The sequence below is a fragment of the Lepisma saccharinum genome, chromosome 14, assembly GCF_977018435.1.
Source record: "Lepisma saccharinum chromosome 14, izLepSacc3.1, whole genome shotgun sequence".
In the NCBI taxonomy this organism is placed as follows: Eukaryota; Metazoa; Arthropoda; class Insecta; order Zygentoma; family Lepismatidae; genus Lepisma; species Lepisma saccharinum.
In genome coordinates, this window is record NC_139242.1 from 69,615,075 (window position 1) to 69,632,105 (window position 17,031).

General features: G+C 37.1%; 1 protein-coding gene across 1 annotated transcript in view; it reads right to left on the reverse strand.

The window, feature by feature from the left end:
* LOC145999000 (ATP-dependent RNA helicase p62-like) overlaps window positions 1–17,031 on the reverse strand; it is a 47,282-nt gene that overhangs the window by 14,890 nt on the left and 15,361 nt on the right. The window contains exons 5-9 of the mRNA XM_083135854.1: window positions 14,053–14,164; window positions 11,122–11,310; window positions 10,145–10,324; window positions 2,609–2,781; window positions 247–351 (exon numbers count right to left, since the gene is read on the reverse strand). Coding sequence (XP_082991980.1) covers window positions 247–351; window positions 2,609–2,781; window positions 10,145–10,324; window positions 11,122–11,310; window positions 14,053–14,164 — 759 coding nt within the window. The remainder of the gene's footprint in view (window positions 1–246; window positions 352–2,608; window positions 2,782–10,144; window positions 10,325–11,121; window positions 11,311–14,052; window positions 14,165–17,031) is intronic.

A 17,031-nucleotide genomic window follows, 5' to 3' on the forward strand; every position in this document is an offset into this window, starting at 1 on the left:
GTATTCTTCGAATATTTGGAAAAGTTAAATCTATTCAACTTCTCCTTTCATGTGGCAACCATTCTTGTATAAAGTTAGATGCATACAAAACAAGTTTGGCATTTTGACCCCAGTTGTATGGGAAATTTGCCAGGAGTAGAACAAAAATCATACAGAAAAACAGTCAAAACAGAATTTCACTCCCTGCCAAAAATTCTCAAAAATTAATGCAAGTGTAGCAATAAGTGTGTAAATACAATTGCTTACCCAGCTCCTTGAATGGACCTTGCAAGTTGGTCAGCTCGCCTCTTTTGTCCAACAAAAATAATAGTTTTATTGTCTCCACCTATTTCTTCAAGTAGCAATCTCAACCTAAAACAGAAAATTTAAATCTGTCATACACCATGTCTTGTAAGTAATCTTTGTGAAAATATTATGCAAATATATAGAACAAAATAGAACTTCACCCATACCACATGCAAAACAGCAATACATCAAACAAACTGATGTAGATTTTCAGCGAAAAATGCAAGCTCCATCAGGACTCAAACACTGCCAAGCTTCCATCTTTCACTGAAAACCTATGTAGTGCATCTCCTGTGTATGCCTAATTTAATGAAACGAACTGATGCTTCAACATGCAATTTCCAGTTCAAGACAATCTAGTACATATACTACTGCAATGACATGCTGGAAGTCTTAAAACACAAACTGCATATATGGGAACCTCATTTTAATATATTTTAAAAGACTACGATGAAAAAAATGCATGAAAATACAAAATCAACGAAAACTCTTATATGGTTCTACTGGTATCCTGAGGATGGAATTCCTAATGCAGAAAACTGTAAAACCAGGAAGATAAAATTACGGTCCTGCTCTATTTAAAAATGGATAATGTTAATATTTTGAAGTCTGCCATTTCTTCACTAGGGCAATGTACCAGGTGGTTAGAATTATTAAAGTTCACCTATTCAGAGTTCTCTGGAGTGACAGATTGTAGCCAAATCTGATATAGAGGCTATGCAGATCATGGGGAAAGAATGCCGATGGGGAGAAAAAGATTAAAAGTTTCACCAGAAGCTGGACATGCAGAACTTCATTTTCAGTTCATGTCAGTACAGCATTGCTCAATATGCATGTTGTTAGCATTTCTTGGAGAATGGTAGATACATGCCATGTTATGTGGGCTTTCAGCTCTGGCAAAGTCCATAAACGTTACTGATAAAAACTATCTGTCAGTAATCACATGGGTTCAAAGTTTGGAGAAAGGGGTGGCCAAGCATCTGGTCAACTTCTGGAGATGATACGATCATCAGCAAAGTTGACACAAACTTCTGCCCCCTAGTTATTACAAACTCTGGTTAACACGTTCCCTGTCAGGGTGGTTTCACCAATTCCTTTCTCCTGTGCAAAAGTGGTTATTTTAACTTTATTTCGCACTAGACTTCCCACGCCTTATGTACATGATTATACTTGCAGCTGATGGCACGCTAGAAAAACAAACTGCAAGCCACATATTTTGGACATAATTACCAACATGGTGCAATTGGTGTGAGCCAGTTTCGGTCAGACATGGCAGAGAACATGGTAAGGAACCAGACAAGCAATAACATCACATGTTGCCAAACTTATTGTCAGCACATAGCTTCCTCCCTTGAGGCATTGCTACGGAGACCTGTTAGGGGTGACCGAACCCTCGTGAGTGAGGGACAAATTAGTGGTGAAGGAACTTTGTTAACTGAACATAGCCACAGCCAATGCAGTTGCTCATAATAGAACATTCTTTACAACTGAGATTGGCAAATAGAAATAGCTCTCAAGGTTATCTACCACTAAAGTAAGTAAAATTCCCCGTGCATATAGCACCATGCTCTGACCATCTTTAGCTCGAACGGTTGCACCCAGATACTCACTGATTGAGGATGGGTGAGCCCCAGAGACATTTTATGCAGGGAATTAAACCTGAATCTCCCATGTGGCTAGTCCGATACTTTACAGACTAGACCACCACAGAACTTTATCAGTACAAATTTCATTTAGTACAGTTGCTGAATGACATCCGAAGGTTGAATTTAAATCCCAGTCAGACTACAAATACCCTGAAAATTAGGCAAAATTGAACAATTACATTTTTCTTATATCATATGTGTAACATACAGATAAATATTAGGGCTGAACCGATACCAATACTTTTACCAATTCCCACAGATACCGATACTTGATAATTGAAATAAGTAAAATTTGTTCAAAATATTAATCAATGTTGTTGAGTAAATATTCTTTCCCAATTATATGAATCTATCTACCAAGAAATTTGCTTTAGAACATTCAAGAATGACATGAGAATATAAAAATAGAAGTCATTAAAAAAAAATAGTATTTCGTGCAAAATTTGTGAAAAGTAACAAGGAAGTTTGAATTTTGCATAATTTCCAGGACAATTAAACAAGGGAAAATGCCATGTGGTATATCCGTGAAAAACTAATATGCCGGAAAAGTATCGGTGGATGAATTTCAACTGATACTTTCCAATACTGATACACTGACATCAGCTCAGCCCTAATAAATATAGCTCGGTTTTATGATCGCAGTGTCTTGCGAAGATAACCTTCTTTTAATCACTTACTTCTCTTCTTTCTCATGTTCGGGGATCACATCAACAATCTGTTCAATATTGTGGTTGGCCGACAACTCTAAAGAGCCAATATTGATCTGAATGTAATTTTCCAAAAACTGTTCCGCTAAGTTTCTAACTTCTTTGGGCCAGGTTGCAGACCACATCAACGTCTGACGATCAGGCTGTTGGAAGGAAATAAGAGATCATTCCACAACAAGATAACAAAACATTCCTCAGAAAGGATTATTCAAGGTTCCAATATGTCATTCGTACCCTTGATTCAGGGATCCAAATTTTAGGTGTTGACTCAAAACAAACAAAACAAGAGAAATACACCATATTCATGGAGGCATGATGTTTTAGGTGTAAAATTTTGAAAATTACCCTTTATTGCAATTCTAAAAGATACCATAAAAATCTGTTACTGCTTAATGTTTAACCACTAAGTGACATTAAAAAAATAATAATACTGTGCGTCCACTTCGATCTGCAGCCGAGATCGGGAGAAGCGTGGCGGGCGGCACTGACGGAGATGCCGACATTTGCGGCCTGAAATGCCCGCTTATTTTTATGGACATATGCAGACATTTATATAAATATTGCGAAACGAGCACTAACCTGTGTTATAAGAGGTAAAAAAAAGGTAAAGTGATCCCCTGTGCATAGCACCACGCCATGAAGGCGTATAGGGGGTGTGGGGGTAACGCCCCACACTTTCTTGATCCGGTCGTGAGTGGGGGTGATGTGATCAGCATCATGCCCCTGACCGCCTTTACCCCCCAGGGTTTCCCCCAGGTACCCATGTTATTCGACGCTGGGTGGGCGCCGGGGCCGCTTTCACCGTTAGAAAAGTTCCCGGATTTGAACCGGCCGGGGATCGAACCCGGGACCTTGAGCATGGTAGTCAGACGCGTTACCGACTGAGCCACCGCGGCGACCTGTGTTATAAGAGTATGGTTTTAATTTTAGTAGCTTAGTGACTGTATGTGCCGATGATTTTGACACGCCCACCTCTTGTAAAACACGGCGTAGAGGTTTGTTTGGAGAACGTTCTAACGCTGCACCAATATCATCGAGTTTTGCTTCGGTTAGAATCAGTCGTTTTTGCTTAGGTGTTTTAAAATTTAACGATACAGTTTCTCGTAATTTAAGGACAAGATATCTAACCGTATCTCTGTGTGGAGTTGAAACGCATGGGAATTTCTGTACAAATTACCTACCCACGTCTGTACACGAGTTTGTTTTCACGTAGGTACGTGTCATAAAAATCTTTGTTCTAACGTGAATCTTGCGGCTGGCATTCCAATCGTATCACTGACACGTCACACATACACACCACAATAACACAAACAAGTAACTGCAAGTAACCAAGAATAACACATTGCTCGCCACTATATTTACAACTCTGTCTTCATCTAGTCGCGAAGGAACAAAAAACTGTAGCTCGGATATTTCGGATTGCGAGGAAGCTCACGAAAACCATTCACTTTCATCGGTTTTGTCTGCAGTGTAATCCTGATACAGTGTTGCACATTCGAAACCTCCAAACGATTCCCATCGCCACAAAACTCTTTCAAGGATATAAACTTAAGCAGGACGTTACTGATCAAAACCATGATTAAAATGCTTTTTTATCTGTGGCTCTTAACATCATTTCTATAGCGTATTTATTTGTGCATATAAGAGCAGAACTTGGATGAATTACAGAAGAACTTTTGCATGTTATAACACAGGTTAGTGATCGTTTTGCAATATTTATATAAATGTCTGCATATGTCCATAAAAATAAGCGGGCATTACAGGCCGCAAATGTCGGCTTCTCTGTCAGCACCGCCCGCCACGCTTCTCCCGATCTCTCGGCTGCAGATCGAAATGGACACACGGTACAATTCAAATTATATAAGACAATCAATGATTTATCAACATTCTTCTAAAAGAGAAATATCACTCATAGTATACAAACAAATAAAATGTAGTTATAAAAATGTAAGATTTCTCATAAGTAGACCTCGGATCTTAGGTTTTTAACCTATTTTTTTCCTTTGCAGGTAAATAAGAAATATAGACGTTTCATAAAAAAACTAAACTACTGACAGTTTTAGTGCCTAAAATAACCTATTTTTAGGTTTTCTTTAGGTTTTACAGGATTTTTATCTCTCACAGAGGTATTTACTAGGTTTGGTGGTGAAATAATTCAATGACTGGTGTGTTTGAAACATGTTTTCTGTCGATTTCCCTCCCTCCAAGTGTATGATGTTGATCAATGCTTTAAACAAAACAAAAATGTCTGACGTCACTGTTACCTGCAGACAGTGGCGGCAAAAGGGGACAGTTCCCCCCAACTTTTTACCCCTGCACTATAGACTCTTAATGCTAAACCTTGCCTACTAACATAAAGTAAACTGTCCTTGCCATTCTCAGTTTTGGCACTCAATCGTCTCTACTGCCTGCACAGTCCCAAGTGCAAACTTCTGATCTGCGTGGCTTTGCTCACTTTCACGTCAGTTTGATCCTTTTGGCATTCACGCCTTGCGAAGTAACGTTTCAGCATTCAAATTAGCACTACTGACTATGTTTCTGTTGAAAGACAATTTTCAGCATATGAAATGATCCTCGCAGACAAAAGGTGTAGTTTGAGTGTGTATAACGCAAAACTATTCATGGTGGTCACTAGGACCATGATAAAATTCAAGTATAATTCATGGTTTTCAAGGTGAACCTTATGTATTACCGACTCTCACCCTCCATTCCATAGATAAAAATATTGACAATATAAAGGGTTTGTATGATTCCAATGTAACAAAAAATTGACTTAACCCATTAATGCATGGTGTCCGATTAATCGGACGTTGACATATTTGCATTTTCTGTAACAGTGTTTTACTCTAATTGGTTATATTTATCAAATCTAGTTCTTTGGTACCTCTGTGATGCATATGTCACCCCACAGGCTTGGCAACATTGTAAATTTCCCACCAAATTGTAAGGGAGTGAAACATGGAGAGAGAGATGTACTGCGTTTCTGCGTAACGGGAAAGCTAATTTCAATTCATATATAGTACTTGACATTTATCCGAGATGTGTTTTGACAAATATGCGTAAGAAACATTAGTAATCAAATATGTAACAATAATTTGTGCATTAGTTTCATCCCTGAGCTGCTATTGCGAGAGAAAATATAGTGTCCGATATATCGGACACTATGCACATTGAGCACTTTATGCAGATTTTCCAATTTCCTGTAAAATTTTCGATACCTTTGATGTTTAGACATTGTCAATGTATATATGTGTATGTATGTGTGCATATATGTTTGTATGTGTGCGTGCCTATGTGTGTGTCTGCATTAGTGTATGTATGTGTGCGTGTGTATGCATATATGCTTGTATGTGTGCATGTGTATGCATATATGCATGTATGTGTGCATCTTTATGCAATAGTGTGTGAATGTGTGAGTGTTTATGCATTATTGTGTGAATGTGCATATTTATGCATTAGTGTGTGAATGTGTGCGTGTTTATGCATTAGTGTGTGTATGTGTGCACATGTGTGTGTATCTGTGCATGTGTGCGTGTGTGTGTGTGTGTGTGATCAAATTTTGACTACTTTGGAGAATGAAGATGTGGAGGAGGAGGAGGAGGAGGAACAACTCATTTGTGTTACACCACCAGTGGATGGCAAGGATACAGACGAAGACAGCGATAAATCTGATGAGCATGCGGCCAATCTAAACAATTTTTGGCAAAATATGCTAATGAGCGTTTGTGAGGTGCAAACTAAGATACGAAGTTGTGTTGATTGTGAAGGTTCATCCAGTAATGTAGAATCTACATCTACCACTACACATGACACTGGTGCTTCAAAAAAAAGAATACGTCTTCAGATAAAATCAAGACCCTTGTGGAAGAAAAGTCTACCTTCATTCTAATTACAAACTGAGTGCTGCCGTATTGAACCATCTGAAGAAGCACGAAACTGTGAATCGCAATTACACTTTTATAATTTATTTTTTGATGAGGACATGCTAAATGTTATACCAAATGAATCCAAATTGTATGCTTCGCAAAAAAATCTTGATTTGACGAAAGAAGAACTTCTTGTTGTTCTTGGTGGTCTCTTGTTGTCAGGTTATACAAAATATTCAAACAAACTTATGTTTTGGTAAATAAAAAAGATACTACTTCGATACTTTCTGAAAGCATTCGTTGTGGTCTGCATAATATTCATTTGAATGACAATATACAAATAGATGAGTCTGTTAGTCTGTACACGATACGGCCATATTTGGAGAAACTTTCCTCATCTTTCAAACAGCATGGGGGTGTGGACGAAATGCTTTCCATCGACAAGAGTACGATTCCTTACTACGGGAGGCGCTACGCAAAACAGTTCATTAGAGGAAAGCCGATCCGTTTTGGGTTCAAGAACTGGGCAAAAAAGCTCTGGTAGTGGTTACATGATAGATTTCCAGTTGTTCACAGATACAAACTGATATCGAACGACTGTGTTCTGTACTGTAATAATAATAATTTTGTGTATATTAGTTGATTTCTATTCCAAATGTTTCCTTTTGTATTGTTTCTTCGAACTTTGTGTATGTATTTATGTATGTATGTAAACATACACATGACCAGAGGCGGTGATTAGGGGGGCAGTTGCCATCCACATTTTTCGTCACTTTTGCACCCGCAACTAGGATAGACCTTATCTACAAAGGGAAATATACTGTCATTTCCCCCCTACATTTGGCATTGGCACCTTGCCACCCTCCCCCCACGTTTTTGAACCCAATATCCGCCACTGCACATGACTGATCTTAAGGGTTTCATTTTCTTTTGGTTACATATTTTCCACAGCAATACTTTTTCCTTGGGACAGCTATTTATAGACAAAACATGAAAGTGGTCATTGTGCACAGTGTCCGATTTATTGGACACACGGAAGTGATCGTAGTGCACAGTGTCCGATTTATCGGATGCACTGTATCTCTTACATACATTGTAAAAATAAAAATGTATCGTATATAGTGTCTTATTTGAATTGTACTGATAACAAAACCATGAAAAAAATTTCATGAAAGGGGTTTGTAAACTTTATGCATTAATGGGTTAATCAACTTCAAGATATATTATTTTGTATTAATCTTCCGTTTGTCAGCTAGATTGTTCTGTAAAACACTAACAAAGTAAACGGATTGAGAAAACTTTGTTTTATTTTCTGTGTAGCTTTCTTTTTCAGTCTCAAAAAAAAATAATGAAATAAAAGCTGAGCTGAGAGAAACTTCCCTCACGGTGTTTATAAACATGTATAAATTTAATGGGACATGGCTTAATAAAAGTTGCAATTTTTCACGTCAACGGAGGAAAAATGGAATATAGTAGCCACCCTGACACTGTGCAGCAAATTACCGGTATACATATGTAATTCATTTTTCATATCAGCAAGTAATTTTTTCTAACAACAAAAGTGCAGTATTATAATAATTTGTTTAGAAAATTAATATTTGTATTACGGTTCTTGTGAAATTTTGTTTTTAACTATTGCATCTAATCAGTAATTTTTTTAGAAATTTTGTACCAAATTAAGTCTTTTTGCAATCCATTTCAGGATTTTTAAGCCTAATTTAAGGTTTTTAGAACCTATTTTCGGAGTTTTAGAGCCTATTTTAGGAACCTAAAAATCAGAGGTCTACTCATAAGCAAATGGTCATTGGTTGCAAATCAAAGTTTCAAATGCCATCAATACAAAATTGCATTGAGTATTTAAAATTTCTAACAAAGTTGACAATTTCATAAAACATGTACATTGTACATATACAGTGGAACCCTGATTTTACACAAACACATTATACATTCATTCTTGATCATCCCAACATATCAATATGTTATGTAACTTTCCTGGATTTTAAGTTTGTTCAGCTTGGTTCCCTGAAAAACATAACACAAGAGGTTCCACTGTTTTAAACACACATGGACGGCATAGAACACAAGTACCATGTGTCCAGATGCCGGACCTAAATGGACAGGAGTTGACATTTGAGTGCCTCAAGGAAAGATGACTGACCCCTTACACCCAGGTGTATTATTAAAATGACAGGTAATTCTACTGTTCCAATGCATCTATTAATACCCTGTAATTTAGAGCAAACTTTGCCCTTTTTATGTTTGTAAGCTTATAATTGATTCGCACTACTTTTGTAAAGTAAATTGCTACATGTACCAGGTGCTTCATAAATACTTGAGGGGTTACAAATATTTACTGCAAGTAAAGTATTGACAATAGTCTACTTCTTGCAACACTCGCATCAAAATGGGCCTGTCGATAGTATCTATTGCTGCGATGATACGCTCCCTTAGGGCTGCGATACCATGCAGGCATAGGTGAGACAAATACCCTGTCTTTGATGAAACTCCACAAAAAGAAGTCCCACGGTGTAAGGTACCGTGATCGTGGGAACCAAAACATTGCACAAAACACTGAGTGATGTGAGTGATTTGAGTATCGCCTAGCAGCAAGGATATGAACTCTCAGCGTTACGAAACATGCATGCACAAACTGTTTGCGTTCCTATCGTGTTGATGTATGCTGTGCCACCCATGGTGCATACATTGAACATTTGTAGGTGTTAAAAAAAACTGGAGTTCCTCACTTGTTTTGTACTGGTTTCATTAAAGAAAGTTCAATATTTTTACTTGCAATAAATTTTTGTAACCCCCCAATTATTTATGAAGCACCAGGTATAACTTTTCTGAAGCCACACACATAGCAATCACCTGGTTACATACACTATGGAGGTTAGTAGACATCCTTAATGAACATTTGCAATTTTATACAAGATCAGTAGAATATTGGTTACCGACATTGGTAAATTTTACATCTGTACCTTATCGGTAGGGGCATGCATATTTAGTCGTTTTTGATGAAAAAACGAAATGTCAAAAAACACATTGTAGTGTTAATTTTTCATGTTTTTGAAAGGTGAGAGATGCATTTTGCTACCATGTTTCGTCATGAAATAATGCAAAATAAACTCTTCAACACGAAATTTAGGGTTTATTTACAGATGCAACACCTTCTGAGGTCTGAATTATCCTGCGAGTTATGCAATTGAAAATGGATTATTCTGCTGTTAATATTGTAGAAGCAAAAATGGACTCCTTTACACAGAAATAAACTTAATACTCTGATAAGTACACAAATGTGCTTTTAGAAGTGAAACGTTAATTTTGAGTAATAAGTATAGTTTTTAAATCAAATTTAGGATTATATTCACAATTTTAAAACCAAAATTTCTTTCTTTATACAACTTTTCATCCAATTTTTCACTGCTATATTTTTTATTTTATTTACCACTTTTGAACCCGAAATTGACTAAGTTTTTGTGCCGAAATTTTGCTTTTTTATTTGCCAAAATTATGTGCCTCTACTTATTGGTTTAAAATTTCACAACAGTCCATCCCCATTATAGAATATTCCATGTCATTCCCATTCCCTTCAAAATTGTTCTATTAGATCTACCAATCATAGCAAAACAATGTTACTTACGCGAATTTGTTCCAGTATTGTCCTTATCTGTGGTTCAAAACCCATATCCAGCATGCGGTCAGCTTCGTCAAGAACAAGGTAAGTGCATCGTTGCAAGTTTGTTGCGCCATTAGACAGGAAATCAATCAAACGGCCAGGAGTAGCAATCACAATCTCAACGCCACGGCTCAAATCCCTAGCCTGCATGAAGATGAAGTATATTTAGCAAAACAAATATAATTTGCATACCAGTGTACAGAAAACCTGGTCAAAATTCCCCTTATTGGTCAGCAACCTCTTCTTTCATCTTTCGGAGAGAAAAAATACTGAAAAATATTACTTTACCACCCAAGGTGCAAAACCAGTCCCATTTTTTTTTATCACTTCTTGCACCCTCCACATCCACGCTGCCACTGGCAAATTCACTCTCTACCCCAAAGGAACCTGCAATATCTGCATATATAAAAAGCTAGTCTTTCACTAAAAACTTGCACAATTAACCTATTCTCATGTTAAGAACGTGAGTTGAGCAGGAAAGGACCAACCTGCAAATTGTATATAGTGATACACAAAGGTTTTTGTTTTTTTTTAGTTTTTTAACGTTCTTAACATAAGAATAGGTTAATTGTGCAAGTTTTTAGTGAACAACAAGCTTTTTATATACCTCTGGGGTGGGGATAAAATATCTTAAATGTATCCACACCAACCCTTGTCCACAATCCTTTTATTACATTTCGATGTGGTACTATGCCAAGTACCTAGTTTTTTCATTCGAACCTGAAGAAGGGGATACTTAGTCTCCGAAACGTAGTTCTAAAGAAAGAAAAATAAGAACAACATACTCGCATACGTTAGTACAGTTTTTAACGTATCTTTATATATTCTAGAACTGTGAGTAATACGCACCAAACCTACAAAATGCTACATATCAATGTACATACTAAACTGGATTTTGGCCAAAAACATAAAATGACAGTATATAAACAGCAGTTTCTTACCTGATTTATCCTTGCAGCACCACCATAAATGCATGTATTACGGATAGAAGATGAAGCACCAAATTCATATGCTACTTGCTGTATCTGTTGGGCTAGCTCTCTGGTGGGGGCCATCACTAAGGCTATAGGTCCATCACCTCTTGACAAAGGGGCCTGGTTATTGATATGGACAATCGCTGGAAGTATGTACTGAAAGGAACAAGTTCATAGGATATTATAAAAGGTGTACATTCATGTCACAAATATGCACACAATCGTAAAAATCATTGCATTTTAAAACAACGTATTACATTTACTTGAATGAATGCACCGAAGTTATAACTTCAAACTAGATGTATTGTCCCCACAATCACAGTAGCCAGTTACATTGAACTTGCAAGAGATGCAGCTAGAATTTAGACGTCTTCAGCTTTCTTTTGTGGTGGTCAAGTTCCTGACAATGCACCTGACAATTCTTTTCCTGTAGTTTACGGTTATTACAAGCATAACAAAACAGTTTCTCGTTATATATAATGGATGTTGTCAATGTTACATTGTTTTAATATAGCAACCTAACTGTGAAAAGAAGCAGTCTGTTTTATTTTTATTTCAGATATATTTTATCACATTTTTTATTTAAAATTATGAATCCCAAATATCATCTGGTAATTCAAAGTCATCATTGTTTTCACAAAGTCTCTTTTGATGTTTTCTGTTACATTAAATTTTAAAGATGGTGGCTTACCCCATTTGTGAAAAAGAAAACTCCATACTGGATCTATGTTACCATTTTCATTATTTAATTTATTCCACTGTTTTTCTGCAATGAACGAAGCTTCCCAGACATTCAACTCTATGTTTCCCATCAATCTTTTTAAAACCCTTCTTTTTTTAATCAAGTGATTCTCTTGGATGATGTGAGCTGACAAACCTGTTTTTGGGTTTAGATTTATAATGTCCAAATCGTGTTCGTGCAATCTTATTGCCATTTTCCTTGCTGTTTGTCCTACATAATCCTTTAAACATGAACAACTTATATTATATATTCCTGTGGTTTGATTAAATGCACATTCCAAACTTCTTGGTGATTTAAAAACAATTTTGAAATTAAATCTTCTAAAAATTTTTGCAATTTTATGTGAGAACCCCTTGTGGAATGGAATGCACACACATTTCTTTTCAACAGAGTTTTCATCTTTGTCTGTATTTCTCTTTTCCCTTAGTTTTCTTGCAACTTGTTTTTTGATTTGGTTTATTCTGTTACTGTGAAAGCCAATTTCTTTTCCTATATTAAAAAGACTTTCTTCTTCATTTTTGATATCATTATTTGAACATAGTCTATGTGCTCTTAGGAAAAAAATTAAAAATATATATTATCCATTTCTATACGTGAATGTTCTGAATTGGCATGGATGTATTTTTCCCCTGCTATTTTTTTCCTATGGACTGATGTTTGAATTGTTGTGTCAGTTGTCTTAATTTGCAGATCAAGAAAAGAAATTACATTGTTATACATGGGTTTGCAAGTGAATTTTATGCAACGATGTAATTCATTTAACAATTTAAATATGTCTATGATGGTGTTCTCATTTTTAGCAATTTCATTTAACAATTTAAATACGTCCATGATGGTGTCATCATTTTTAGCAAAAAATTATCTGAAATAAAAATAAAACAGACTGCTTCTTTTCACAGTTAGGTTGCTATATTACAACAATGTAACATTGACAACATCCATTATATAATGGATTCTTTTTGTTTAAAAAAATTGCTAACCATTGTTAAACTGTATCTTTAGTCAAAATGAAAATAAATGTCTGATGAAAGGAGCGTGTTCTCCTGAAACATCGCAACGAAAAACTGTTTTCTTATGCTTGAAATAACCATAAACTGCAGGAAAATAATAATACATCCAAAATACCTGAACTTCATGCAAATAGTTTGGATGGAGTTCAATAAATGTGCCATTATCACAAATGTGCATCGATTTTTATCCTCCATCTACATGCAGCCTTGTAATTTCAGAAAAAAATTCCATAACAGGGTGGCCACTCTAGGACCATAAAAAAATTCAAGTATAATTCCCGGTTTTCAATGCGAACTGTCCAAAAATTCAAGGGTATTTCAACCTTACATATTACCACCTCTCACCACTCGCAGTCACACAATATAAAGGGTCTGCGCGATTCGAATGTATCCAAAAATTCCAATTCAATTCAATTAAATGGTATATATATATTTAAAGTATTTAGTTTTAGAAGCGGAGTTTCATTTGCCATTTTGCATACTCAGACTAAAAATACATTACAAACACAAGCTACAAATGTTACGGGATAGAGTAATCTACGAAAAATTGTTGATTGTATAAGAATTTCTCATTGACCTAAGCAACTTTAAGATTTCAGATCTTGCAATAATTTTCCATATGTTAGATTATTTTGCAGAAGACACTAACAAAGTACACAGGTTTAGATAATTCTGTTTTATTTTCCTTCCTTGATAAAAATAAAAGCCAAACTGTGAGAAACTTGGCACAGGACATGAATAAATATATACTAATTCAATGGGATTTGGACTAATAAAAGTTGCAATTTTTCACGTCTACGGAGAAAAATTCAATTAGAACTCACACAATTCCTGGAGACAATAGTTCACGCATAATTCCCGGTGAGTAGCCACCCTGCATAACAATATACAAGGCATTTAAACATTCTTATAGGCACAACCTAAATTGGACCGAATGGTTAAGATTCCAGATTCATGAGAAATGATTTATTCAGTGAACAATTTCAGAAACAACTAAATTTAAAAAAATGCTTGTCTGATACACTATAAAGATGATTTCCAGTTGAACGTGTCGTATCATGCGAGCAATACACACATGAACAATTAAACATTTTTTTGTGGTGCACAAATAGGATGAAATGCTACCATTGAAAATTGTATACTCACAGCCAAAGTCTTTCCTGATCCAGTCTTAGCTACACCAACCATGTCTCTCCCACTCAGAGCAATTGGCCATCCTTGTGCCTGAATGGGTGTGGGCTTATCAAATCCTTGTTTCCTGTAAAACGTAATACCAGAAACAAATTACAAATAAGCATTAAGGGAAATTTTACTCTCATTACACTTTGGTAGTGGATGAAAAGTTTGGTGGCAACTTTGGAGGCAATTTGCAGTAAACAATCAGACATATTAAAACACTATCAAAACTATATATCATTAAAGGTCTTTTCCACTCTTACGGCAGCCAGTCCTAGTTCTGGCAAGGGAAGTGGGGAGCGGGGATTACACCACAGACCAACAAGACAACAGCAGTGGCGCCGAGAGGCACGACGCGGCGGAAAAAAGTACTAAGTGAACCTCGTTCTACTGGCTGCTGAGTTTCTTATCGCACTGGATTAGTCTCTTCCCCGCTCCCCACTTTCCTTGCCAGCTTATAGGGTGCCCGCCATAAGACTGGAAAAGAGCTTTAGTAAGAAGCAAACCTCATTCTTTACTAATAACAAAATATTTTATTGAGTCATCCCAGAAGTAATGTCATTTTCTGCAAGGCCATGATACTATCATGGATAGGACAGTTTATTGTGTATCCATGCACAGAAATAGATCGGCCTGCAGCGAATTGCGTGGCTGTGACATGTTTAGAACATGCTGGTGTCTGAAGAACATATGTGGCATGTTATGCTTTAAGAGTTCCATCAGGGGCATTCAGCGAGTATAGCAGCACAAAACAGCATTCACGTGTTTGGTCATGGGACCCTCGATATCCACAAATGTCAAAGATTGTTCGCAAAATTCCAGTCTGGAAATATCAACTGTTACAGTCATCTGCATGATCATGCTTGAGAGACCAAACTGGGAAAATGGGTATGTCATGAATTAACACCACAGCAAGGGCAGCAGTGTGTGGACATTTGCAGTTTCCTACTGACCCATTACAAAGGAAGGGGCATTTTCTTAACAGAATGGCAATGGGAGAAGAAAATTGGATACCTTAGTACAACATTAATAGTGAATGTGAGTCTGTGCCCAAAGGGGTGTGTGGTGGGAACAATGGCAAAACAAGAGCTCCACCCACACAAAGTGATGATGTGTGTTAGTTGGATTTGCAACATATCATCTACTTTGAATTGATTTTACCAAACCAGACGATCACAACGGAGGTCTACTGTCAGCAGTTCGAACAGCTAGGGGCTGCATTGCTGGACAAACACCCTGCACTGCTCAAATGTAATGGTGTGCTGATCCACACACACAATGCCCACCCAGGCCAAGGGGCATTACAGGAATTTGGATGGGAGAAAATGTCTAACTTATTCGCTGGACCTTGCACCAACAGATTTCAGTCTGTTTTGCAATCTGCATAACTCTCTTCAAGGAAAGACATTGCAAAACGTGGAGGACATGCAGCAAAAAAGTGGATAAGTTTTCTCTCGAAAAACCACAGATTTATTCAAGAGGGGTGATCAAATACTGATTGACAGGTGGCAGAGGATTGTCAAATCAGGGGGGGGGGGGTGGGGGGAACAAATATTATGATGACTGATGATTGTGTTTGAGGTTTGTCATTGTGCTCTTCTTTAACTACATTACTTATGGGATGACCTAATAAAATGAGATAATGTAGCTGAATTTTGCATTTCACTTTTCAAAGACATTTTTTACATCCTTCATTAATACAAAATAATGATTGCGCAGGAAGTGAATGAATGTGACTGGTACAACCACCAAGCATCTTGACAAAACATCTGGCAGGTGCTGTTGCGCTCTAATGACTAACTCAAATTTTATTTGTTGGGCTGCATCAACAAGCACAGATTCTGGTATTGGGCAAGAGGAAATATCCAAAACTCCATAATCGAGCCATACATTTCTGAGAAAGACTAATGAAGAATGTCAATTACATTCTACTGCTATGTGGCGATGTTACTAAAAGAGGGTATCATGCTGCACATTGGGAAGCTCTAGAAGGAACGTTTCCAGGACAATTCAGCTCGCTATGTGGTGACATCCAATGGCTGAAGGAAGTTTTAAAAAAAGTATGCCCCAGACAACTCACTGAAAGATGTTATTTGCCATGAAATCTCGGCAACACCTAAAGGCAATGACTCCGAGAGTGCTGTAGAACTTCAGGGTTACTTCAGAAGCATATACAGGGAGGTTATTTCAGTCGTTCACCGCGACAGCGCCGGCCGCCTAGCAGCCCCTTCATGCAACAGGTCCCGGCAAATTCCGTTACAGGAAGTCCGTAACATAAACAGCTTGTTTTGTAACGTTTCCACTTTTCACAATTACAGTTACAATTACAATTGAAATAAGCACGTACCTTGTCGCAAGGATGCTGGAAAAGGTGTCCTCACAAATACAAATATTTTTGGCATCTTATTTCTGACATCTAATCTTAGATTAGACATCGCTACTTTATTCTCAGTTGTCTCGACAGCGCCGGCAGCTTATCGGGGGTCGGGGGAATTGTCAGCCGCGAGAGGGCGCTTCATACTGAACGTTTTCACGTAATTATCGTACATAAAAACTCTTTGTTCAAGACTATATTTGTTTAGCGGAATAACTAATGAATGAATAACAATTAACACACAATAAAGCACTAGGACTGAATAGCAGACCCAACTCAATAACATAGTATAAACAACACGCGTGCTGATAAACTCAGACAAAAGTGAACATAGCGCAGACTCACTACGTCTGGTAGCCGCCAGTGTTGCTAACCATTTTCCGGCAATGTCCCTACAGACGTAGTCAAAATCTCCCTACAACTTGCCAAATGCACCTACGCCAAGTAAAGCGACTTTAAAAAACAACACCTCATGAGCGTGCAAAACAGAAGATAAAATGTACACATTTACTTACCAAATCTTTCTGCTCGGTGCTTCCACAATTAATGAAGGAGCGAATTTACAATACAGGACC